The sequence below is a fragment of the Lacerta agilis genome, chromosome 1 (genome assembly GCF_009819535.1).
Source record: "Lacerta agilis isolate rLacAgi1 chromosome 1, rLacAgi1.pri, whole genome shotgun sequence".
Taxonomy (NCBI): domain Eukaryota; kingdom Metazoa; phylum Chordata; class Lepidosauria; order Squamata; family Lacertidae; genus Lacerta; species Lacerta agilis.
This window is the reverse complement of record NC_046312.1, coordinates 54,393,393-54,417,703: the sequence shown is the minus strand read 5'-3', so window position 1 is coordinate 54,417,703 and position 24,311 is coordinate 54,393,393. Positions and strand designations below refer to the sequence as shown.

General features: G+C 41.2%; 1 protein-coding gene and 1 non-coding gene across 5 annotated transcripts in view; both read left to right on the top strand.

Annotated features, from left to right (window-relative positions):
* Window positions 1-6,748, top strand: part of LDLRAD3 (low density lipoprotein receptor class A domain containing 3) — a 112,909-nt gene extending 106,161 nt beyond the window's left edge. For 2 of the 4 annotated variants that reach the window (XM_033149741.1, XM_033149724.1), the window contains 2 exons: window positions 3,948-4,293; window positions 6,484-6,748. In XM_033149741.1, coding sequence (XP_033005632.1) covers window positions 3,948-4,293; window positions 6,484-6,745 — 608 coding nt within the window. In that variant the 3' untranslated portion in view covers window positions 6,746-6,748. The remainder of the gene's footprint in view (window positions 1-3,947; window positions 4,294-6,483) is intronic. The other 2 variants (XM_033149733.1, XM_033149748.1) reach the window with 2 other exon arrangements.
* Window positions 6,749-8,566: 1,818 nt separating this feature from the next.
* Window positions 8,567-8,640, top strand: TRNAT-GGU. Its single transcript has one exon. It is a non-coding gene; the product is annotated as a tRNA-Thr (tRNA).
* Window positions 8,641-24,311: the final 15,671 nt, after the last annotated feature.

Sequence of the window (24,311 nt, the reverse complement as noted above, 5' to 3'; positions counted from 1 at the left end):
GTTCATTAAAGCTGCAGATGCCTGCTCCGATTATGTATTTCAAAAGCTTTTAGCTCTGATGAAGTGTGAAACAGCACGGCTGAGCAAAGGCTCAGGAGAGACAAAGTAATGGCCTCTCCATTTCCCAGTGTCTTAAGAGGCCTAATACAATTGGTCCTAGACCTTTTTAATAATTTTAAGATGGTGTAATTTGTTCATGGATAATAAAACGGTCCTTTGAGTACACCCCGTAATGTTTTTCATTACCATCCCTCTGTTCAGCCATAACTATTTGGGCCTTTTATATATACTTTTATCCTCAAAGCTTCTAATCTGCACACTCAGCATGTTTTCTGCTAATGATGTTTAATAGGCGAAAGTGGCATTGATGAACTATCTCTACCTAGTGCTGTTAAAATACGTGGAAAACTAGAGAAGAATGAAAGCCGCATGAATCTGAGTTAATTCAGCTTGTCCACTCTCTCCGTTGTTATGAAACACAACAAACAGTATTCTAAATCTCGCTGTATCATCATACCTGGCTCTTCAGAGAGAAATGTTCCCTTTGCATTATCAGGAAACTTAATTCAGTAGCTTCATCTGTGATGCATAAGTATTTGCTGAAAGTTATTAGAGCAGAACTAAAAAGCCATAAATTTCTCTAAAATTGTAAACTGAATATCCAGCAAAATGCTGCCTTATTTCCACACCCACCCACCCACACACACCCGTCATAATGTGTTATGAGCAATCGAGCTTCCAGCCTTATTTCCACCTCCCTGCCATAATGAGTGAGAGCAGTCTGGTTTCCAGGTGTGGATATGCCCTCCCCAGGGTTGCAAAAGGGTGGTGCAAATTGGGGTGGGCTATATTTAGTACCTGGGACAGGTGTGGGTACAAGAAGTGTTCCACCAGTTCTCCATTTTTCACCCCAACTCCAGGTATAGTGAACATCAACTGATAGCACCATATCATATGCCAATTTTTCTTCTAACTGTTATCCTAAGATATTTAGATTTATTGTAATAATTTTACTCCCCACTACTTTTTAAATCTTCAACCCAGTGAAAGAAGCTGAGTTGAGATATGGTGATTTTCCAAAATCCTCCAGTGTGTTTCATAGTGGAAGGAGGATTTGATCCCACCTATACCTGATAAATTTGCCTCCTGGCAAATAGAAGGGGAAGAAATGGAGGCAGTGAGAGATTTTACTTTCTTGGCTCCATGATCACTGCAGATGGTGACAGCAGCCACAAAATTAAAAGACGCCTGCTTCTTGGGAGGAAAGCAATGACAAACCTAGGCAGCATCTTAAAAAGCAGAGACATCACCTTGCCAACAAAGGTCCTTATAGTTAAAGCTATGGTTTTCCCAGTAATAATGTATGGAAGTGAGAGCTGGACCATAAAGAAGACTGATCGCCGAAGAATTTATGCTTTTGAATTATGGTGCTGGAGGAGACTCTTGAGAGTCCCATGGACTACAAAAAGATGAAACCTATCCATCCTTAAAGAAATCAGCCCCGAGTGCTCACTGGAAGGACAGATCCTGAAGCTGAGTCTCCAGTACTTTGCCCACCTCATGAGAAGAGAAGACTCCCTGGAAAAGACCCTGATGTTGGGAAAGATGGATGGCACAAGGAGAAGGGGACGACAGAGGATGAGATGGTTGGACAGTGTTCTCGAAGCGACTGGCATGAGTTTGGCCATACTGCGGGAGGCAGTGGAGGATAGGGGTGCTTGGCGTGCTCTGGTCCATGGGGTCACGAAGAGTTGGACATGACTGAACAACAACAACAAAATTCCTGATACATATAACATTCAGTGTGCTGGTTTTCATATGCACAGTATACACACTGCCTGTCATATCATCACTCACAGCTGTCTGTTCTGACAGTGCCAGTCATTGCTGAACATCAAACTCAACCAGCGGGTGATCTGTCCTATCCTAATTGTTAGTGCTTATCTATCCTAGGCATGGAAGCATTGGAGCTCCAGCAGCAAAGTAGCTTTTGTACTCTCTTCTGCTTCCTTGGGTCACAGCATCCAGGTAGAGTTCATGCACCTCTGCTTGCCATCGTATTGGGTCAAGCTGGTTGCTGCAAAAGATGTCTGCTTAATAGTATGGGCAAGTGCATGACTTAATTCCTTTTGCAAAATACCGGTAGTATGTGAAAACTGATTTGCTGCCTTTTCTCAAATACTTGCGTTTCAGGGATTCAGCTGTTTCCATACCGCTTGTTTCTAGAGATGTATATATGATTTAGTGGCTAGAGTACTGGACAGAACTGGGAAGTTATGTCCCAGGACAAAGCTCAAGAAATGCTAGTTTGCTGGAAGTTAGAGACGATGCCGCATCCTAAAGATAGCAGCACTTGTGAATCCATCCCCCACCCTTACAGGGCCTTAGTTGCGCAGCATTAGATGGCAGTCTAAATCCCTGTTCCATTTTCTCTTTCCCTTTTTCCTCTTCAAATTTAGCAGGTGGTGGTGGGAGTAAAAGCAATAAGCCCAAAGGCAGCAATAGCAGAAACTGAGTTCTGCTGAGATAAGTGGTTGCCTCACATTGGTGCTTCTTTATTTTAATTTGCTTCAACTTAAAAGAGGAGAATGTCACGATCAGGTAATCCTGAGTTCCTTAGGAAGGTTTTGACACGATATGCAGCAGGTTAAAAAACAACAACCAGTAATAAAATGCCACAGGGCCATTAATGGCTCTTATTTCACATTTTTTTTTTCAAACAGACACACAACAGAGCAGTGTGACTTATGTGTTCTTTAACCGTATCCTCTCATTTCTTTCTTAGCTAGCAAGGCAAGCACTATTTGAATAAATGTTTGGCTTTAAATAATTAAATACATTTAAAATCTGCTATCTTTCTTGACTGGGAAATTTTTGAAGTTGCCCTGGAATGTGCAGACTGCATTTAACAATGTAAGGAGTTGCTGTTTTGAAATTTAAAACAGAGAGGGAGTGCAAATGTTGGCTTTAGGATATTTGGGCAAAGAGCTTTGCGTTGAATTCCAAGAGACTATTTTCATTCTTTACAAAACCATAGAAACGTTTGATGTTCAATACCAGCTGATATGTTAATCGTTGGTATCATGTGGCCTGTTGCTTACCAGCATCATAAAGGGCTTTAACAAAATAAATTGGTAGTCCGATTCTCCTATTGCCGCAACACAATATTGTGCTAAGCAAAAGGTTCATTTAATATTTTATGATGGTTTCATTTTCTTTAAGAGGTGTTTGGTTTTGCTAAGAAACAGTTAATGATGTGTATCTTCTTTATGTTTGTTTCAGATTTGCAATGAAACTGTTTGTTTTGAGAAAGATAAGAGAGATGGCACAGCATGGTCAAAATCAGTGGCTAACATAATTGTAAATAGTCGCTCTCCTCATTGCCTTTAGCACAGACGATTCGCCTCCAGGCAATTAGGCTGGGAAGCTATACAAAAGTTTCCCCTTCTTTCTGCACACAGATAAGCTGGGGTGGGGTGGGGGAGTGGACAGCTGGTAATTTTTGTGGGCTTGTCAGTTGGATTAGCATTGCACTGGGGTTTAGGCAAGACGTATTCTGTTTTAAGCTTTACCACATGGAAACGGGACGTGACTTTTTCCATTCAGCTGTTTACTAAAAAGTTAAATCATAAGTGCTGATACAAGGCTAAATAAATCTTCTTGTCTTCCTGTTGACTTTTCTTTCCCTCCACAGTCATGGAGCACATCTGCACAAAGCAGAAACATCTGAGGCAGGCAAAAGGAAATGTGCAATTTCAGTCAGCTGGTCTCCATTTTGGGTGCATATGTTCTTGATAAGCTCATTTTCCACACTTCCCAAAGAAGGAGGAAAACTTGGTGGGAAGCCAGCCAGCGGTACATTACCAGAGAATATAGCTAGGGAACAGAAGTGCCGCTTCTCTTCCACAGGGACTAATTTTCTCTTTCTCCTTTCCTCTCCCTTGCAGAAGCTGGCAGCGACCAGAATTATGTGACCTCGGAGCCTCAGCTGATCTTCTATCCCAGCATCACCTATGCAGTCATTGGCAGCTCTGCCATTTTTGTGCTGGTAGTGGCCCTCCTTGCCTTGGTTTTGCACCACCAGCGAAAGCGCAACAACCTCATGACGCTTCCTGTGCATCGACTGCAGCACCCCGTCCTCCTCTCCCGGCTGGTTGTCCTCGACCACCCACACCAGTGCAGTGTCACCTACAATGTCAACAACGGGGTCCAATACATGTCCAACCAGGCCTACCACAGGCCACCAGACCTGGACTCCCCACCATCCTATTCAGAAGCTGTGCTTGACCAAAGGTATGTGCACTAAGCATGTGTCCCAGCACTAATCCAGTATAGAATAGCTGCTGCTTGTAAACTCTGAGGCACCATCACTTTTCTGCATAGCAGGCATGGGGAACCTTTTATCTCTGGGTGTTGCTGAACTAGAACTCCCATCTTTCGGGAGTTGCAGTTCAGCAACATCAGGAGAGCCAGAGTTCCTCACAGCTGGCGTATAGTGCTATTTCTACAAACAATACTTCACTTTTATAGAATACAATGAGAAAGACTGTTTTCTCATAATAGTGGAGTTGTGCATTGTTATTGTTTTAACCAAGAAAGTCATAGGCACTTCTGATGGAAATGGGGAGTGCAGAACCTTCAAAGCACTAAGTATTTTTTTAAAATGTGCATAGTGGCAGGCCATTGTTGCCAGAGGTTGGGGGGAGGGAGGCAGACTCCACTTTTTCTTCCTGTTCGCCATTTTTCCTTTAAGGGGCTACACAAGCACTTTTGCACTCAAATGGTACAGTATGGGAGTGTTCAACCTTTAAAGAATAAATAATTCAAAACAAAATTAAACTTTCAAAAGGTTGCACACAAGGAAGGGGGCAGGGAATTGTCATTCACCATTAATGGCATCGCTAAGTGCCATGAGGTTCTTGAAACCTTTTTCTGAAGCGCACTCACAGTCGCAATTCCCACATGTGGGAGGGGAAATTGCATTTCCCCGATACAAAATACTTAGGTTTGTGCCCCAGGAGAATGCATCATCTCTGTGTGGAAGTGCTACCTTGAGAGAAGACATCTGGAGCCTCTGAAAAAGATGAGTGCACAAAGCTCATTTATTGTGTAAGGAAGGAAAAAAGAAAGAAAGCTCACTTTGTAAAAGACTTTGCCTGTAGGATTCTTTGTTCATAGTTAATTGTGTTGACTAACCGTTAATTAGTGACTTCATGTATTTATTTAGAAATTTGCCTTGGATTTCCCAGATTTTTAAAATGTAGCTCTTGAAACTTGCTGGCATGCCTGCTGCATCATCAGACGCTGATCCAATAAAAACATTATCTGCCCACAGTCTGTTGTGGGAGATATGTGGCTACAACAGTGCTTTGTAGGAATAGGAAGCCAATTCATTCATTTCTTGGCTTTACTACCATGGCCGTCATGGCTTCACAGTAGTGATTGTGGTAATTGGTGGCAGCAGGCAGCAGCTTTGTAATGTTGATAGATTTCTAGCATGCCTTGAACTTAGGCCAGCAGTCCAGTTCTTCTTCATTGCTGTCCTGGGGCTAGGAAGAATGGCCGGAATCACGTAGAATGAAATGTTCTGTAGTCCAATATCAGCTTGTGCATTTCATTTACCATTTTCATATAGGGGGATGGGGAACGGGAGAATGATGGTCCTAAATATTCCTTGCTACATATATGCTAAGCATTATATTGGAGTCCTTACAAAACTACATTTATATAGGACATGCTATCCTCTCTTGTTAGGCTACAGAGTAAGTAAGCCCAGCTCTCTCTCTCTCTCTCTCCCTCTCCCTCCCTCCACCCAATTTGACAGGTGGTACTTAACAGCACTTCGAATGCTGATTCAGACATTTGTCTTGCACCCCATTTTTCTGGCAGGTGGTCCACTTTTTAAAAACGTATTAAGTGCTGCCTGAAACGTATTCATTTAAACTTTTAATTTTTCATTTTACAAAATAAAATTTTAAAGATGTGCAAAATCATTCCATGGATGGGGCAGATTAAAGTCTTAATGTCCCAGGAGTCAGTCAGTCGGTGCTGTGAATAGCCAGAACCAAGTTTTCCTGCACGGAAAACAATTTGTGTATAAACAAATACACAACTGGCTTGACAACCAAGATATTATATATATGTAGCTAGGTATCCTTTCTCCAGTACATATAAGGATAGTGTCCTTGGTGGTGGTACCTTGGTTCTCAAACTTAATCCGTTGATTTCTGGAAGTCCGTTTGACTTCCGAAATGTTCGGAAACCAAGGCATGGCTTCTGATTGGTGCAGGCGCCGTGGAAACAATAGCTGACTGCCGCATCGTTTGAAAACCGGAACACTTACTTCCAGGTTTTCGGTGTTTGGGAACCAAGGTGTTTGAGTACCAAGGTGTTTGAGAACCAGGGTACCACTGTAACAACAATCAGATACTTCATGTTCTCTTTGCACCTTTAGTAACATCCCATTTCATTTATACCTTGCAGCAGACCACCGTGGTTTGATCTTCCTCCACCTCCTTATTCCTCAGAATCAGAATCCCAGAATCACATAGAACTCCCTCCATATCGCTCTCGGACTGGGAGTGTGGCAAGCACAGATGCTACAGCGGCAAGAAGTCCAGGGACTGTGGACAGTAGTCGAACAAGAAGCACCGCTTCCAGTGTGGACTCTCGCGGCGCACTGTGTGAAATTACAGCTGAGCAGATTGACTCTCTGATCAATTCAGATTCTGTCAGAGCGCTGTAAACAGTAAGGTTCTTATGGATCGACTGCTTGGGCTTGGACTGGACCTAAGAAGTCCAAGATCATTTGGACTTCTTCTACACAACGACTGCAGTGTATTAGGGAGATTCTCTAGCACATTCCACACTGAAACAAACCGGGGCTTTGCAAACACCGTTAACAGCTTTGCCTCATGGGAATGTGACTGACAACAGTGGCCTCGGCCACGTTAGTCTCCAATGATTTGTTTTGAGCTTGTGGGAACAGTTCTGGAATTTCAGTTCAGATTTAACTTTGACTTTCTGTAACACATCGTGCTTTTAAGGTATTTCAATGGTATTGACTATGTGCATGTGTCGGAATATAATATAATATAATATATGCACATGTGCCTAGATCTATACCTACATTTCAAAACATCTCTGTGTTTTTTCTTTATTTTTTAAAAAAATGTGTATTTATGTCTTGTAAGTATGTATGTAATATACAAAACTTGCATCATGCAAGTATTGATCTGTGTTGCTGGGGGCTACTGGAATCACCACAATTGGCGGGGGGGGGGGAATCCAAGCCCGAAGAGGAAGTAGAACTGCCCAACATATCTACGCTACATCCAGTTTGACTTGCTTACTTTGTGCTGGAATACGGAACCCAATTTTGAGGTCAGCTTTATGTCCATGTTTTGATGGTTAGGTGTCAAAATGGCCAGTCTGCAGACTCATCTAGTAGTCGCAGAGTACTTTATGTCAGCTTTTTCCCGAGTGCTTAAGAGTCTTAAGAAGTTTCTCTTTCAGGGTTTTGTAGCAATAATTACCGTGTCTTGGGATTTCAGCTTCCTATCCAGAGTGGGAATGGCTTGACCAGGCATGGGCAAAGTCGGCTCTCCAGATGTTTTGGGACTACAACTCCCATCATCCATAGCTAATAGGACCAGTAGTCAGGGATGATGGGAGTTGTAGTCCCAAAACATCTGGAGGGCCGACTTTGCCTATGCCTGGGCTTGACCATTTGGAGGTTCTTTTTGAGTCCCCTGTTCTGATAGATATATGAATGTCTGTCCTCCTCTCAAGATTTTAGGGTGTTTCAGGCTACATGTGTGCCAAAATTAATCTTTCTGGTTGCAGTTAGAGGCATGCTTTATTTCCCATATTAAGAGAGTGAAGTGGCATTTTCCTCTCTCTTTTGCCCCCTCCCCCCTTTTTTTAATCATTTGAAGTGCCTTGGAATATGCAGGTACCAAATTTCAGAGCTGTAGCTCATCAGGAAATAACTTTGATACTCTATGAATCACAACTGTTTTGATACAGGGGGGAAAGGAATCACATTTACTCTTTGGTGTTGGCTGAATGAAATTATGATTCACACTCTATACAACAAGCTTCATTTGCTACATTCGCACCAACATTTTCAGGCATAAACGCAAAGTGCAAAGTGGAGGGGCATGTTAGCTCTTTTCTTTGCCTGCTTGCAAACATTCAACGGTGCTGCACAGCATATACCACTGCAAACACCGGCGTACACATGACACTCACATTGCTGCACGGTGCGAGTCAGTCTTTAAAATGATCAGTACTTGGGCATCATTCAGCCCCTGAAATCAAGATACTGTGTTTATAGGCTTTAATTAACTGCAGCGTCTCCTCTCTTAACAACTGCCCTTTCTACCCAATGCATTTCTTTAGGCTGTACATTTGTACATTTGTGTTGAAATATTCAGTTTTGGACTTCTCAAATAAATACTTTTTTTTTAATTGTATGTTTGCATCCCTTCCTCCCCCCACAGGTAAAAATAAGAAAGCATTTCCCCACCCCCTGGGAAATTAAAAAAAGAAAAAGAAAGAATAAGCCTGGATAGCTCAGTTGGTTAGAGCGTGGTGCTGGTAACGCCAAGGTTGCAGGTTTGATCCCTGTATGGGACAGCTGTATATTCCTGCCTTGCAGGGGGTTGGACTAGATCCCTCCAGATGTTTTTGGCCTACAACTCACATGATCCCTAGCTAGCAGGACCAGTGGTCAGGGATGATGGGAATTGTAGTTTCAAAACATCTGGAGAGCCGAGGTTGAGGAAGCCTGGACTAGATGATCCTCAGGGTCCCTTTTCAACACTGCCATATTATGATTCTATGATTCTAGGTAAAAATAGGGCAGTATAGGAGTATAGTGTGCTTTTCCAGCTCACTGCAAGGAACAGTTTTGTAACTGCACAAATACACTAGCATGTCTCGGAACCGTGCACATTTGGTCGATGTTAAAATTTCCTTCAAAGGCAGCCTTATTTTCATATTCATATATCTTAAAATTATGCCCTCTAGTGTGGTAACACTAAACCCCTGAAGGGGCTATAACCTTTGAAGAGTGTTGAGAATTTGAATGTTTTCTGACTGAATTTAACACAAAATGAGGTTTTAAACCTTATTTTAAATAGTAATGCATAAATAGTACATTTCCCCCCTACAGTGCATTAGCTTAGATTCTTCCCAAAGTGTTGCAGTTATTTACATAAGCCAGGATCCAAAGAACTACTTCAGGCACACCTAAGGGCTTGGGCATTCCTTGTATAGTTTTCTTTTATTTTCTTAGTGTCTGCTATTCATTCTCACATATTTGACCCTTCAGTTTGATGTGGCATAGGAGCAGATCTTTAAAAAACACAAGCCTGAAGCCTCCATGACCACGAGGAACTTCAGATCCCAGTCAATAGTATTTGCCTAATACAGGGAAGGGGAACCTTTAACCCACCAGATTTATTTTTTTTGCTGGCTGAGTCTGATGGCACTTGGACTCCAATAACATTTGAAAGGGTGCAGGTCCCACATGCCTAGTCTAATACATGTTCATTTCTATCCGTGGAGCAGCGCATATTCCAGGAATAAAAGTTCACATTCTGGTGGTTATATTCCAGATAGGGATGCAATCCAGCAAAACATGGGTGAGCAGACTTAAGGTGTGCAGGATCTACTTTGCATTTTACTAAAACTCCAAAAATCCACGCGTTGGAGTCGGGCACAAAAGACTTACACTGAGTGCTATTTTTCTGGGAAAAGAGGTGCCAGAACTCACCCTGACCTCCTCCCTTGTTCTCTTATAATGGCAATGGCATCCACCAACAGATATGCCAGAACTGACTTGCAGCAAGTTCCAGCTGAAAAAAAGCCCTGCTTACACATAGAATTAAAGAACATGGTGCACCTGAGCAGCTGCTGACCCCATGGACTTGTTTTGAGTCCCAGAACTGAGCTGATGAGTTCACAGTCCTTCCCCTCCTTCACACAAAAATCCATTGCTGGTTATACCCCCACACCCCACACCCCTCATTTCAGCAGTCTTAATTTAATGGTGTGGAAGAGTTTTCTTGGCAATCAACCAATCAACCTCTGATGTATATAACTGAAATGTATTTTGGTTCCCAGGAATAAAAAATGGAGTATTTATTTGGTTCCCAGGAATAAAAAATGGAGCATTTATTTGGTTCCCAGGAATAAAAATGGAGTATTTATTCATTTTATTTTATTTAACAATGCTTATATACCTCTTGATTGTAAGTCAGTCCTCTAAGTGGTTTACAAGAAATAAACTCCAAATGAATAGTTCAAAACTTCACCAAAACTTTACCCTAAAAGGAGCTTAATATTGGGCTGCAAAAATTAAAATGGCAATCAAGTTGCAGCTTCTGATTTTTAGCTGCGGATTGCTTTTATTGCCTGTTACTAGAATACTGAGTTTGTCTCAAATCTGAGGAATTGCCCTCATTATTCTAAAGATGAAACTGCTGCATGAGCAAGTCAGGTTTTGTCACTGAATGGACACCCACTGTTTTGCCACGGCTTTAGCTTAATTAAATGAGATGGCAAACATATCTGAGCTGTACAGCTTCAAAATACAGGGGGAGCACACAACACTTGATGCCTCCCCCCCAAAAAAGAACATCTTGTACATAGAAAAAAACATATAATGGAAGCTACAGTTCTTCTCCCTTACATTTAGGTTCCCTATTTTCAACCTCTGTATTTGTCCGTTTGTACGGACGTTTTAAAAAAATCTGAAAGGGACTTAAGTTCCATACAGCAGAAATAGGAAGCAGATTATTGATCAGTTCTGGGACACTTGGTGTGCAGACAAATCATAGAGATTTGTGTTTATAAAAATGTTTCATTGCTAGCCATTGGCTATATTAGTTTTACATTAACTTTAAATTGTGATTTTCACAGGCTTTATAGAATTGTCTGTACATCGCTTTGGGAGTAGTTGCTAAAAATTGCCCTAGAAATCTTGCAAATAAAAGAGATCTGGTACAGACATGCCCTGAGGCAGCTGAGCCTCCACTATCAGCCTGTCCACCTTACTCCTTGCCTCTTGAGAAGGTGCTCTCTCCATTATGCCCTCCCCGATTATAAATTAAACTCTTTATATGATCATAGAGAGATATTGGCCATGATTTGGCAGGTCTTGTAAGTTAAATGCTTAGCAGAAACTCTGCATTTAGAGGGTTTCTTTGGTGCTCTGTTTCTTTGTTGTAGTGGTCCTGAGAAACATTAAACTGCTTTTGAATATGTCTCCAGTTTTTCCCTCCTTCTTTAAAGATCTGAAGTTTGTGGGCAGAAGAGGCAATTATGATATCAAAAAACATAGCATATCTTCAGATACTGCTGCATGCTGTGGCCAGCATATCATACATTGTAAACATTCTCCCTAGAGATGTGAAGGCCCGGAAAACCCCCCGGAAAAATTCAGAAAAAAACCATTTTTTCCATTTTTTTTCCTGAAGCCTTTTTTGTTTTTTTTTTGAAAAATTGGAAAAATAAAAAATAGATTATGGAATGTTTTATTTTAACATGATGAATAAAATATTTTAAGATAAGGGGTTCAAATATTTTATAAATCATTTCTAAAAAAATATGTATGGTATCCGATTATTCTAATTTCTGTGAGGACAAGCAAGACCTAGGTTGCAAACTGAACTCTCCAATGCAAGAACAAGATACATTTCTTCCTTTAGGAGGTGCTGTTGCCATCAGAAAAGAAAAAGGTTTCAGTTTTGTTTTTGTATGTGTGTGGTATGCATTGGTTCTGTTCCTCTTCACTAGGCCTCAAAGCACTGGAAGCAAATATAGAGCAACAAAAAGGGCCTGAAAGTATATACTTAATTACAGCTCAGAAAATTATTCTGATTACCGGTAAATTTCATGCCCATTCATTGAAACTTAGTCCCACTTCCTTCTTCAGTTCTTTTTATGAGAATGTTTTTTTTAAATACTGTGGAGAGGAAATATGAATCATTGCTACTTCTCGATTTTTAAAAATTGTTTTGTGGAGTTCCACATAAACTAGTAAACAGTTCAGGAGATTGTTGCTCCATTTGTTACAAATACAAATAAATATTATTTTAAAAGTAAATTCTGTTTGTAATAATTGTTTGGATACACTATATTTTTAATATGCTAGTTGTGATAATTTTATGCCCATTAAAATTGTCCATAGTTATATTTTATGTTTCTAAAGTAACAGAATGACTTTCAATCTGAAAAAGAAAAAAGAAGTGCTAATGTAGCATTTTTTAAAAAAAATTCCGAAAATTTCTGTTTTTCCCCGAAAAAAACGGGGTTTTTTTCCAAGCTTCAAAATTTCCAGAAATTTTACATCTCTAGTTCTCCCAACTTGGGCTTAGATTAGCCTCTTGGTAGCCTCAGAAGTGCCCAGCTCAGTAATGGCAATCATCCTTTTGCCTTTGAAGAATGTAGTCTAACAAAACAAAAACAAAAACCAGGTCCCTTATGCCTTGCTTGAGAAGGTGCAGTAGCAGCAGTGTGATTGAGAAGGTGGGATGTTTATCCAGCTGAAAAGAGCATTGCATCTTTTCAACTGGAATTACGACATTAAACCTATCTGAAGTCTCTAAAATCAATTTGTACTTTGAACGTTTTAAAACTGAATTGTATCTAAGTATACAATGCTGTGGCATCCAGGGTGCAGCTGGGCACCCTTCAGAAACTATGGGGGTGTGTGCTTAAAAAACGTGTGGTGTGTGCACAGTCTTGAGTCTCATGCTGTGCTCCACTTGTACCCTCTTTCATTCCCTTTCCATAGGAGTCCTGGTACTTAAAGGGAGCGGCACACCAGGAAACATCCACTCTCAAATATAAAATTCAACTTGTATTGCAAGCTGCCAACTACACAGTTTTGGTTCAGGTCTCCTTTTCAAGGAATGCAAATGCGCAGGGTGTATTCAGTCCTCCCTACAAGACTCATATTGCAGCCCAGAGTCTCACTAGCTACGTTTGATTGGTGTATTGGCAACTTAAGTGAAAATGCTGAGAATTTTATCCCCTGAACCCTTTTATTTTCCATTCTCTCCATCCCATGGAGACAGCCTCCCCCCCCCCCCAGTTCCCCTTTAAATCTGCTTGGTTTTCTTTTTCTCTTTGCTCTCCCAGTTTTATATAAGAAACAAAAGTAGGAAGCTGGAGATTTTAAACCCACGCCTGGTTAATGTTACCTGCCAAAGACTGGAAATGTTTCAAATTATAGTCTGGTTTGTTGTCACTTTTGTCAGCTCATTATATAGCTTGGACCATTTTCGCAATATTGGAAGGTCAGCAGAGGCAGCTTAGCTGAGTTCTGATGTATACTTTGTACATTTGAAATGTTCTTTTGGGGTTGTTATTGTTCAGCATCATTAAATCTTTTTTAAAATGTTGGTCTTTCTTAAAGCTGTTTGTGAGTGGGGAAAGGAAATTAATCTTAAATTATCTGCAAAATGCAGAGAAGTCGCCTTTATTTTGCTTTCCAGTTTTCAGAGTCTCACGTTATTGTCACATAGGCAGCCTGAAGCCGCGTGTTCTTTTGCCTTTATTAGCTTTCAGCCTTGCCCCCTGATGGCCCCTGTCAGATGCAGGACTTCATTATGTGCAACGAAACTCCTTTAATTGTCTCTTCATCATACGCTGTACATAAGGGCAAGCAATGTTTTTAATCAAAACTTCTGCAGTGAAATAATTTGGGGAGGAAACATCTTGATGGAAAGGAAAGTTCAGAAATAATAAGGCTTTTGTTGTTCGCTTGATTGCACGGTAATAGCTCCGAGTTCCAGTTTTGCTGACTTATCTGCAAATGCTCCTCTTTTTTTCCTTTCTCCTGGTGAGTTATAACTTAGCAGAAGCTAATATTCGCCGGCGTGTTTGGAGCTTTTAAACCTGGTCTGAAATGCCATTTCCCAGCGTTGTTTTACATTTGCAGGTAGCAGAAGGGAAAGGGAATATTTCAGCAATTTGGAGGGATGGGGGCTGCCATCTTTCCCACAACCACCACCAAGCCTCTGAAACGATGCAACATCATGATGTGAAAAACATCCAGCTTAGTGGGGAGTGGTGGATGAGTTTTGGCACCACAAGAACACATGCAAAAAACAACAACCCTTCCCATCACTCCTAAACTAAGCCTTTAAAATCTCAAGCAGTCCTCCTGCTCCCCGAGAAGCTTACCGAAGTGCTGCTTCACTTGTATGGTCTGCAAATAAGAACATCAGAAGAGTCAGAAGGATTAGGCCATTGACCCGTCTAGCCCCACATCCTGTTCTCACAGCGGCTAACCAGGTGCCTTTGAGAAACTAGCAAGCAGGATCTGAGCACGCCTCCTGAAGTTTTCAGCCACTGGTCTTCAGAAGCATGTCTGTCTCCAACCTGTGGAGGGAGAGCATAGCCACTGTAGGTAGTAGCTGCAAAAGTCAGGTAGCATTTTTATTTCATTTTTTGTCTCAGGTGATCTATTCACATAAGAACATGGGAAATCGCCTTAGACCATTGGTCCATTTAGCTCTGTATTGTCTACACCGGATGGCTACAATGTTTCCCTGATTTGTGCAAATTTCCTCCGATTTTGACAACTCACAGAGATGTGGGAAAATAAGTATGCAGAAATGTTTTCAAACATGAGCTACGGAGTTCAGCATCATTTCTCCCCCTCAGCCCAGGTTAGGATGCCCCGGATTTCTGGACCTAGGTAACATGTCCCCTTCTTCTCTCCTCTGAAACCTGCCTAATGGCGGAGCTGGTCCTGGTTGGCCAGAAACCAGTTCCGGAAGCTAGCTGTGTGGTGTGAAATGGCAGGTGGGTGGAGAGATGCTCTCCCTGTGATCTCTGGTAAAATACCTGGCTGGCTTTTTTTTTGCAGTATAGCTTGGAGTATTGCAGACACCTCTCTTTTCATGGAGCAACTATTTGATGCTATGCCATCAACTAGGCTTCCTAATACTGCTGAATATGTAACTGTTTGACCTGTGCTGATAACATAATAAAATGGAAGAGTGCCAGAGGTTTGGGTGAGTATCACTTGATGATTCAGTTTTGACATTTGCAAATTTTATATTTCACTTTGGCTTTTTAAGTTGTGATGCTTACATTCCATGTGATAAGCTCAGCATTGTAGACCGATGAGCTATTCAAGTTATGTCTAGAAAGCTGCTCCCAATCAATATCATCTTTCAGGCTAGATTACCTGTCAGTCAAAAGTGCCGAAAGTCCCACAAGCTTTGATGCACTGGATTCTCTGGAAAGATGGTTTATTGATTGCCAGTAAATCAAGGGAACGCTTTCGTAAGGAAAATTTGCAGCCCTTTATTAAATATCGCTTTTAAAATCAAAGGCGAGGATTATTTTATTTTTAAATTCTGTACAGTTATTCATCAACAATACCAGAGGAAGTAATAATCCATTTAACAACAAACACAGGCCAAGGTACAGTTACATAGCTTTACCAAAGTGCCCCAAAGAGACTTGAATGGTCCACTTTTAAGAAGGGGGGGGAGCATTGTGGCATTTGTGTCACTTGAGTGATGTTAGAATGCATGAAGACAGATTGCATACTTTCCCCTTTAACCTTTTTATTAATTCAAACAGAGCTGGGAGAGACTCCCTGCCAGAAACCCTGGAGAGCCACTGCCACTCAAAGTGGACAACACTGAGCTAGATGGACCAATGGTCTGGCAGTATAAGGCAGCTTCCTGTTTTTCTAAACTAAATTCTAAATCACGCAGTATTTTTGTACACTTTTTAAAATTCTGCTTTCTCATTTCATTACCTCTAGAACTTTCTTTTGGTTTTGTTTAATGTTTAAGATGTCATCTTTTTAAAAGCCCCATGTGAAGAGCCTCACAATGCTCTTTGTGTTTCAGTGGTATCATCCAAACTTGGTGGCAAGTGTTCAGATATCATTTCATTGTCTGAGAGTTTATGCAATCACTAATATTTTTGCTGGGTTGTGGTACTTACATCAGACGGGGAGGTTGCATATTACATATTCCCCCTGGAAACAAACTCCCTGGACTTCAAACAAACAAACAAACAAACAAACAAAAACAAGCAAACCTATCAGGGAGAAATGTCAAACCCAGCCTTCTGTGATGTGCTTTTCCAGTGCACATAAGTTTGTTCCAGACTTGGGTAGTCACTTACTAAGCAGTGCACCTCTTGGCTGTGAAAAGGCAGTCAGGGTTATCAGGAAGAGACTTCAGGGCCAGTGCTGGTGGGGCTGTTGAGGATCCATCTGCAGCCTGGTAGGGACTAGCTTGGCTATTTAGCAGGCAGGGCAGCTGGGAACAGACAGAACTGATGTAGACATAAATCTCAACCTTAGTCATGTAGGGCTATTTGACTATTTCGTACAACTTAAAGTAAAAGCAGAGAAGATGGTCCAATGCCAGGTGTGTGGACCACTGTTTAGCGAACCACATGCAGCATCCTTAGGCTGCCTATGGCTACTGATGCCACTGTGGCTTCCTTTATATATTTGGTCTATGTGAATACTGTACTTATAAGTGCAATCCAGAGCATGTTTTTATTTCAGAGACTTCTTTGTCATGCCTGAGTGCTGATTCATTAAATTAAATAGTGCCAATAGAGGTAGCCATTGGCATTTTTGCTGGAAGGATCCAGTTAGAGAGTTGCATCCAATGGGTAGATTGCGTAGAGAGCTCCAATGTTAGCGCCGTCCTCCTTTTATGATCCATTCCATGACACTCAAGCATTGCAGGGAAGCTGCAGCCATATTGTGCTGATAAACATCTGGCTTTGATTCTTAGAGAAGTCACTATGGGAAGTGTAGCTAAAAGAGGTATGATGCCATTGATCTCAGGATTGCACAGCACAGTGTTAAACTCATTGGCCAAATGATGGTGAATACTCGCAGGGCCCAATGCTTATGGTCATCTTGGTACAGTAAGTACGACATCCCAAAGCTCTCTTGGGCATCACCTAAAAGGCACCTAGAAAGGAAAACCATTAAAATCCATTTGTAGTTCTACAATGTGAAAATCACTTCAGAATAACTTTTAACTTTCAATGGCTTGGAAAGAGTAACTGCTTTAAACTAGTGGCCTTAAGGTAGATAAAGCTCCATATCCCATTTACTGGCCATAGCAGAAGTTCTTACTGTGACCCGCAAATCCTCTGGATTTAAGTGTGACCAATCGTTCAGTAGCAAAAGTATGCCCATCAGTTTTTCAACTCAATAACAAGATGTCTTGCCCCCATTTCAACTAAGACAAGTTTTTATTTTTTTAACAAAGCAAATAGCCTTCATTTTAATTGCAAGTGCCACCTACCACCTTGAATACATTAGCCTTGCAATGATAATAGTAATGGGAACAATCCATCAGGACCTTCTCCTGAAAGGAACTGTTTGAAATGGACATAAGCAGCCAAGTGCAAAAATGGTTTCTATTGCGCTCACATTCATTTCAATATAGCTTGTGTATCAGAAATTCCTAATGGGTTGTGCACTAGAAAATAAAATAAAAGAAACCTCTCTAAAACCTAAAAATATTTCTCACAGGTGCCAGTGATAGCTTGAAGTTAATCTAGGGCTGTACTGCCCCTCCTATTATTGCTCTATGACCAGACTTTCTGGAAACACAGTGGTTTACTAGCTTCTGACAGACCTAGAGTTTACCATTCATCCTTCAAGTTCCCCTTTCAGATGGTTAGGTCTTAAACAAGCTCTCTGGAAACCACAAGTGCAGTTAATTTCCATTATCATAAACAGGGAGATAAAAGAGCCTTAGATTCATCACTGGTCTGCTTTAGGTTGTTGTTTTTCAGTTGTTCAGTCGTGTCCGACTCTTCGTGACCCCATGGACCAGAGCACACCAGGCATGCCTATCTTTCACTGCCAAAAACACACAAAAGAACCAGGATCACAACTGACGTAATGCCAAACACACAAAAATCGTGACCGGCTGAAAAATAATCTCAACTCTTAACAATTGCATATATAAACAAATATAATATAAATCTTAGACATAGTAATAGATGGGTACAACCACGCAACTGTAGATATATGCCTTCAACATGTATCCATAAGTATCATGGGATACACATATTATAGATCAAGGTCCCAAGAGGGATATAATGCAGGTTGTGTTGGTTGGCGATGGTTCTGTAGTTACGCCATTCAAAAGATGCAGATGAAGTTGCCACGAAGATAAAGTTGAACAAAAAATAACTTTGCTGTATTGCCACTCCAAAATAGGATGGACAAGGTTACCCGGGTTTTAAGCCTTGTTTCGCCTAAATTAGGCTTCATCAGCAACAACGCTGTATACAAAAGTACAGAATCAGTTTTAAAAAACAACAAACAACAACAAAAGTCTGCTATCAACGCATCAAATACATTGTTATACATACCACTCGAAGTGAATACGTAAACACAGAACAACAGGAATAAAATAGATTTCTTCAGCACCAAATACGCTGTATGATATGATATAAAGGAGATACAAAATCAGTATCTTAAACCAAAATGTATGTTATCAACCCGCCAAATGAATGCTGTTATACATACCACTTGAAATAGATGCGCAAACATAGAACAACAAGAGTATAGAGGGTGGAACAAACATACTAAGTAGAGCTGACTATATATAGGTATACAACCAAGAGATACAGGTGTTACTAATTCGGATTGTTCTGGAAGGCCCTTAAAGGGACAAACACACAAAAAATGTTTTAATTAAGTTGCAAATGTAAAGTATTTCAAAACTAAAGACCAGAAGTGTATATAGAACAAGTATCAGATTCACAAAATGATGAGGGAGAAGAAAGACAAGATCTGGATTATAAGAAACAGTTATAATCTATATCTGTATTAAGACCAGCAGGATGTAGTGTATTAAGCAAGAAAATAAACCTGGCTTCTTTCTGCAATAATCTTGTCTTTGCTAATTCTAACGGGCCAGAATAAGTCCAAATAACAAAAAAGGAAAGATCTTCATCCGTGTGTGATGCTTCTAAAAAGTGTGCAGCAAGAGGAGCATCCATCACACAGTTTCTTATTCTAGATCTATGTTCAGAAATTCTAATTTTTATAGGTCTAAGTGTATATCCCACATACAACAAGTCACACGGGCACCTGATAACATACACAACTCGGGACGTGGCACATGTCGCAAAAGAATGTATTACAAACTTGTACCCTTTCACATTTGTGAATTCTTTAACCTGTAGAGCATACTTGCATGCCCTGCAGTGTCCACATCTATAAAAGCCCTGTGGCGGGCCTGAAAAAAATTGTTGGGTCAACATGGGTTGAATATCTGTGTGAACCAAAGAATCTTTAAGGGATCTCGTTCGCCGTTTTGCAAACAAAGGCACAGTATTACATCCTAGAATGTCTTGCACAATGTGCCAGTGCCGTCTAATGATTTTTTGAATGTGAAACGTCAAATGGTTAAACTCAAGCGAGATAACCAAACGCGAGGAATTCACCTCATGGGCCGTGTGGTCTGTTAGAAGTGAAGACCTGTCTCTTAATTGGACTTTTTGAAGTGCTGAATTAATAACCGACGCGGGATAATATCTTTCACTGCCTCCCGCAGTTTGGCCAACTGCTTTAGGTAGCACAATAAATCTCGAAATCAGGAACATCAGGAGTCCATTTGGAGTTGGCTTCTTCCATCTCACCTATATTTTGGGTATTAGGTGTTGGGCTGCATACACACCATCTATCTTAAGCATTTAAAACACATCCACCAGAGAATTGTGGGAACTGTAGTTAGTTAGGGCTGGTAGGAATTATAGCTTTGTGAGGCACTACTATTCCCTGAATTTTGGGGGGGAAGCCATGTACTTTAAATGTGACCTTTTTTGTCAGCAGAAGCCAATCAAGGGAAGAATCAGATTACTATTGTTCAAGAATAGTCTCTAAGCTCTTTTTTTGTCCCAAAATTACTGTATCTCTCTTAAGTCAGTCAGAAAAAGCAGACTTTTCATAGTTAAGTGTCCACTGAGAGCATCTGCATCAACACAAAAGACAGACCCACATCATCAAAGGAGTTTGATGCAAGCAAGAAGTTGCTCCACTGGCCCTGAAAGCTTGTCTGGAATTGATACAGCCTGCATTGATCCTTTGCCTTATAAGACGATACCAGAAGCTTGCGAGAAGAAAGTTGTTAAGGTTGCTTAATTGATATTAATGTAGCGTCTCAATGGTGTTGGACTAACCACATGCAGATGCCTGTGAGATTTTCACACACTGTGGACTAATTATATGTGTCTCTTGTTGTCCCCGAGCTGTTGATATCCAATCTACTAAATGTTAGCACCACACTGCTAATAAACAAATGACACATTTGACATGTTTGTCTTCAGCTTGTTCTTCAAATACGGTACCTGAAAGGCTGTCACATACCGGTAGATATAGGACATAGGACAAAGAGTGTAGGAAGCTGCCTTCTACTGAATCAGACCATTGGTCTATCTAATTCAGTACTGTCTGCACCAACTGGCAGCAGCTCTTCAGGATTCCAAAGAATGGATATTTCCTAATCCTTCCTGGAGATGCCAGGGATTGAACCAGGGACCTTCTGCATGCAAAGTAGAGACACTTCAGTTGAGCTACGGTCCTCCCTCATCTAATGGGCCTAAGATACAGGTGAGTGGGTTTCCATTGAACCTTAGGAGCAATTTTTGGATGGTAAGAGCGGTTCAACCATTACCTAGGGGGGTGTTGGAGGCCTTCAGGTAGAGGCTAGACATCCATTGCTTGGGCGTTCTCTAGCTCTGGATTTCCTACATTCAGCAGTCAAGACCCCTTCCAACTCTACACTAGTGGCCAAAATTGTGGAAACCTTTTGGGGGAAAGTATATTTCTGAGGTTTAATGGCTCATAATACCACTTTTTTGGAGTAATACCATAAAATTATATATAAATGGAAAGATAATTTAATGAAGAATGTAGTGCAATTATCTGTACAGTGGTACCTCATGTTGTGAACCACCACCCTTATGAATTCTTCGGGTTACATGCTCTGCTAACCCGGAAGTAGATACCCCTTCTTGCGAACTTTGCCCCGGGATGCGAGCGGAAATCACGCTCCAGTAGTGTGGCAGCAGCGGAAGGCACCATTAGGGAAAGCGCGCCTCATGTTACGAGCGGTTTCCGGTTACAAACGGACCTCTGGAACGGATTAAGTTCACAACCGTAGGTACCACTGTATTATATAAAAAGTTATAGCCAAATAACCAGAAAAATAAAGCACAACTTGCTTAGGTTGCTTTCCTTCATTTGAACATAGCCAATGAGCATGAGTGTTTAAAGAGCCACTCAGGTGTTATGAGCCATCAAACCTCAGAAATACACTTTTCCCAAAAGGTTTCCACAATTTTGGCCACTAGTGTATGATTCTAAGTTCAGCCTATGATCAGCCATTAGTTGCACTCTTAACATTGCTGTGCATCCCATAGGTTATCAAAAAGTTGTCACTACATGTTTTCTATTGCTTGCAGATCCCAGGGTGTTCCTTACCACACCCCATGTGTTTCTTGCCACACTTCCCACTTCTATCCCTAATAGGGATAGTTATTTTTGGTCTACCATATGTGGTCTTTTGTGGAACTCTCTTGACAGCTTTAACCATTTATTTGAAAGCAGAACAATTCTTGGCCCCAAACCTTTAAAAGGATTTCTGAACATGGATCTAAGTTCCGTGCCAGGGAAGAACCTCACAGTCCTTTACTATGGATTTGCAGTTATGTCTAGAGGCGAATATAACAGCGGGGCTTCCTCATGGCCATCTGCTTAGTTTATGAACAATAGTTCAGTCCTTCTGAATGCTCAGCCAATCTAGACCCAATCAGGATAAGGGTCGTGACTCCAAAACCGAAGAGAAAAGCTTGCAAAGACATAAATTTACTCAGTGCTAAACTTCACCAGACCCATAAAAATTTGATGGGTCACAGAGAATCCAAACTTTATTCTGAAGGCCAAAAGAGATGGAAAACATACCACTCTCAACGCCATCCAATCCCACATGATTTGTTGGCTGGCTGATCTCTTTCTTTAAAAAATTCCCATAATAATTCCACTTACGACTCTGAATGGAATTTCCAGTTAACAAAGGTCTTTGTGAGGATGATCCATGCAGACCAAGGCCAAAATGAATTACTGTAATGCTGAGCGCATTTAATTCTCAGAAATAGTGGTTTCAGTATAGCTTTCAACTAAGCAGAACCCTTTACATGGGAACGTAGGAAGCTGCCTTATAATGAGTCAGGTAGACAAACCAGAGGAAGAAGCCTTTCAACAACACAAGCAAAATAACCAAGTCAAGAAACGAAAAACGCTCCCCATATATAAATTAATAATAAGACACATAAGTTCATAATTGTTGTTGATACAAAACATCTCTTTCCTTGTGGTCAACAATCCAAGCAATATACATTGCTATGCATCATTTTGTGTCTGTTAAATATGTGGGGGTTTTTGTATATATACTTTGACATAACTTTGTTAGTGTATCTGGAGACATTTCTCTTGAGTTCTCAGGAGGGCGTCATTCCTGAAGATGATGGTGCTGCTTTGCTTACAAAAACCACAGCCTCAGCGAGATCAAAAGAGCAACACATGTGCAGCAGCAGCAGAAGCTGGAGGGAGCACTCCAGCTCCCTCTTGATACAGAGAAGCAATGGTCAAGGCTTGCTTGTCCTCAAGGGGGCGCCTGTGCAGCGCAGGCCAGGCTGACGCCAGGGCACATGCCTGGAGGCCGGAAGATGAAGGTGTCAGTGGATGGATGCTGCCATAGCCATGCGCAACATGGGGGATCTGTGCTGTGTGGCAGCTGAGTCGCCTGAAAAGAACCGAGGGTATAAAACAGCAGGATTTCAAGCTGCAGCCTTGAAAAGTACGTAAACACTTTGCTCCCCGTTAATGAGAGGTGCTGGGGGAGGACAATCTGGATCTCCCTATAATATGGTGTAGCCCAGCATCTTGTCACATGGTTTTGGTTTCAAGATGGTGGTGGTGCCAGCGTCTGAGTTGGTGACTGAGGCGATGAGTTCCGGCACTTTTTTTCTAGGAAAAAAAGCACTGGTTATAAATATGTGTCAGTAAACGGTAAGAGACCCATGTGCCAGTCCAGTGAAAATGGGAAAAAATGCATAACTAAATCTCAGCAAGTTTGAACTACGAATGTGAGTCATTAAGGTTCATATTCTATGGTTGCCATAAGTCTGGAATTTCCTGGACATAGCAGGAAGCACTGTCCGGGTTGAAAATGCATGGGGAAATCAGAATGTAATGAGAAAAAATCACATAAACTTTGCCAAAAGCTTAACAACTTTTGTGTCTGGTTTTTCACTTTTGAAATATGGCAACCCTATCATATTCATATCAGTGAGATGAATACCATATATATATGAAAAATACCATGCATCTGTAGAGTTAATGTACAAACTTAAAGCAGAACTACAGTTAATGATGCTAGGCAGTAGTACATAGTAGATTGAACCTGGGATCTTTTGCCTGTAGATTCTCTAAGCTGCAGCTCTTTCCGTTTCCAGTACACTCGAGGGCCCCTGTCATTCACATACAGTATGCTGAAACTGGCTTGTACTTGAGCCCTTGTGTGATTCAAATTATATTAATTACTATCCAAATAGAGGCAATTCTTCTGTATCGTATGTTAAATCATTCTTTAGTATGTTGCTAAACAGAAATCTCACTTATATTCGCAAGAAAGCCATGCCAGGGAAAATGGTAACTGTGCCAAAGCCACCCGTCATAATGGATCACGTAAATTCACTCTGACATCTAAACACATTTTCTTGAAAGCAGTGATGGCATTAAAGTTCAAACATCTCTGACTGGCGGTGCACATTTACTTAGCTTGCAATCTGCAAATGTCGTTCAAAGCGAGTGCCCTTCCCCTGCTCACATTTTGAACTGAGAATATTTTAAGGTTCTACGACTTGAAATTCCTCCAACAGGCACAAGGTGGTAAGTGCTTTGTTAGCAGTTGATACATCTGTTCATTGCTGAAACTGACTTGAACTTTAAGCAAATGGGCATATAATTTACGGAAGAGCACTGTGGCTACTACTCACTCAGGCCCAGAGCGAAGCATGTCGCATGTAAATGGGGCCTTTACAAAAGCAAATCAAGTTAACCCAGTTGTTGCAGAGGTAAAAACCTCTAACAATTGGGAGACAAAAACTTGCCTTGGGGACAACAGGCCAACCAATGCCCTGCTGACCTGTGCAATGTCCACTTGTACCTTGCATGCATACCAGGGCGACAAACAGCCTGCCCTGATGAGCCTCACACA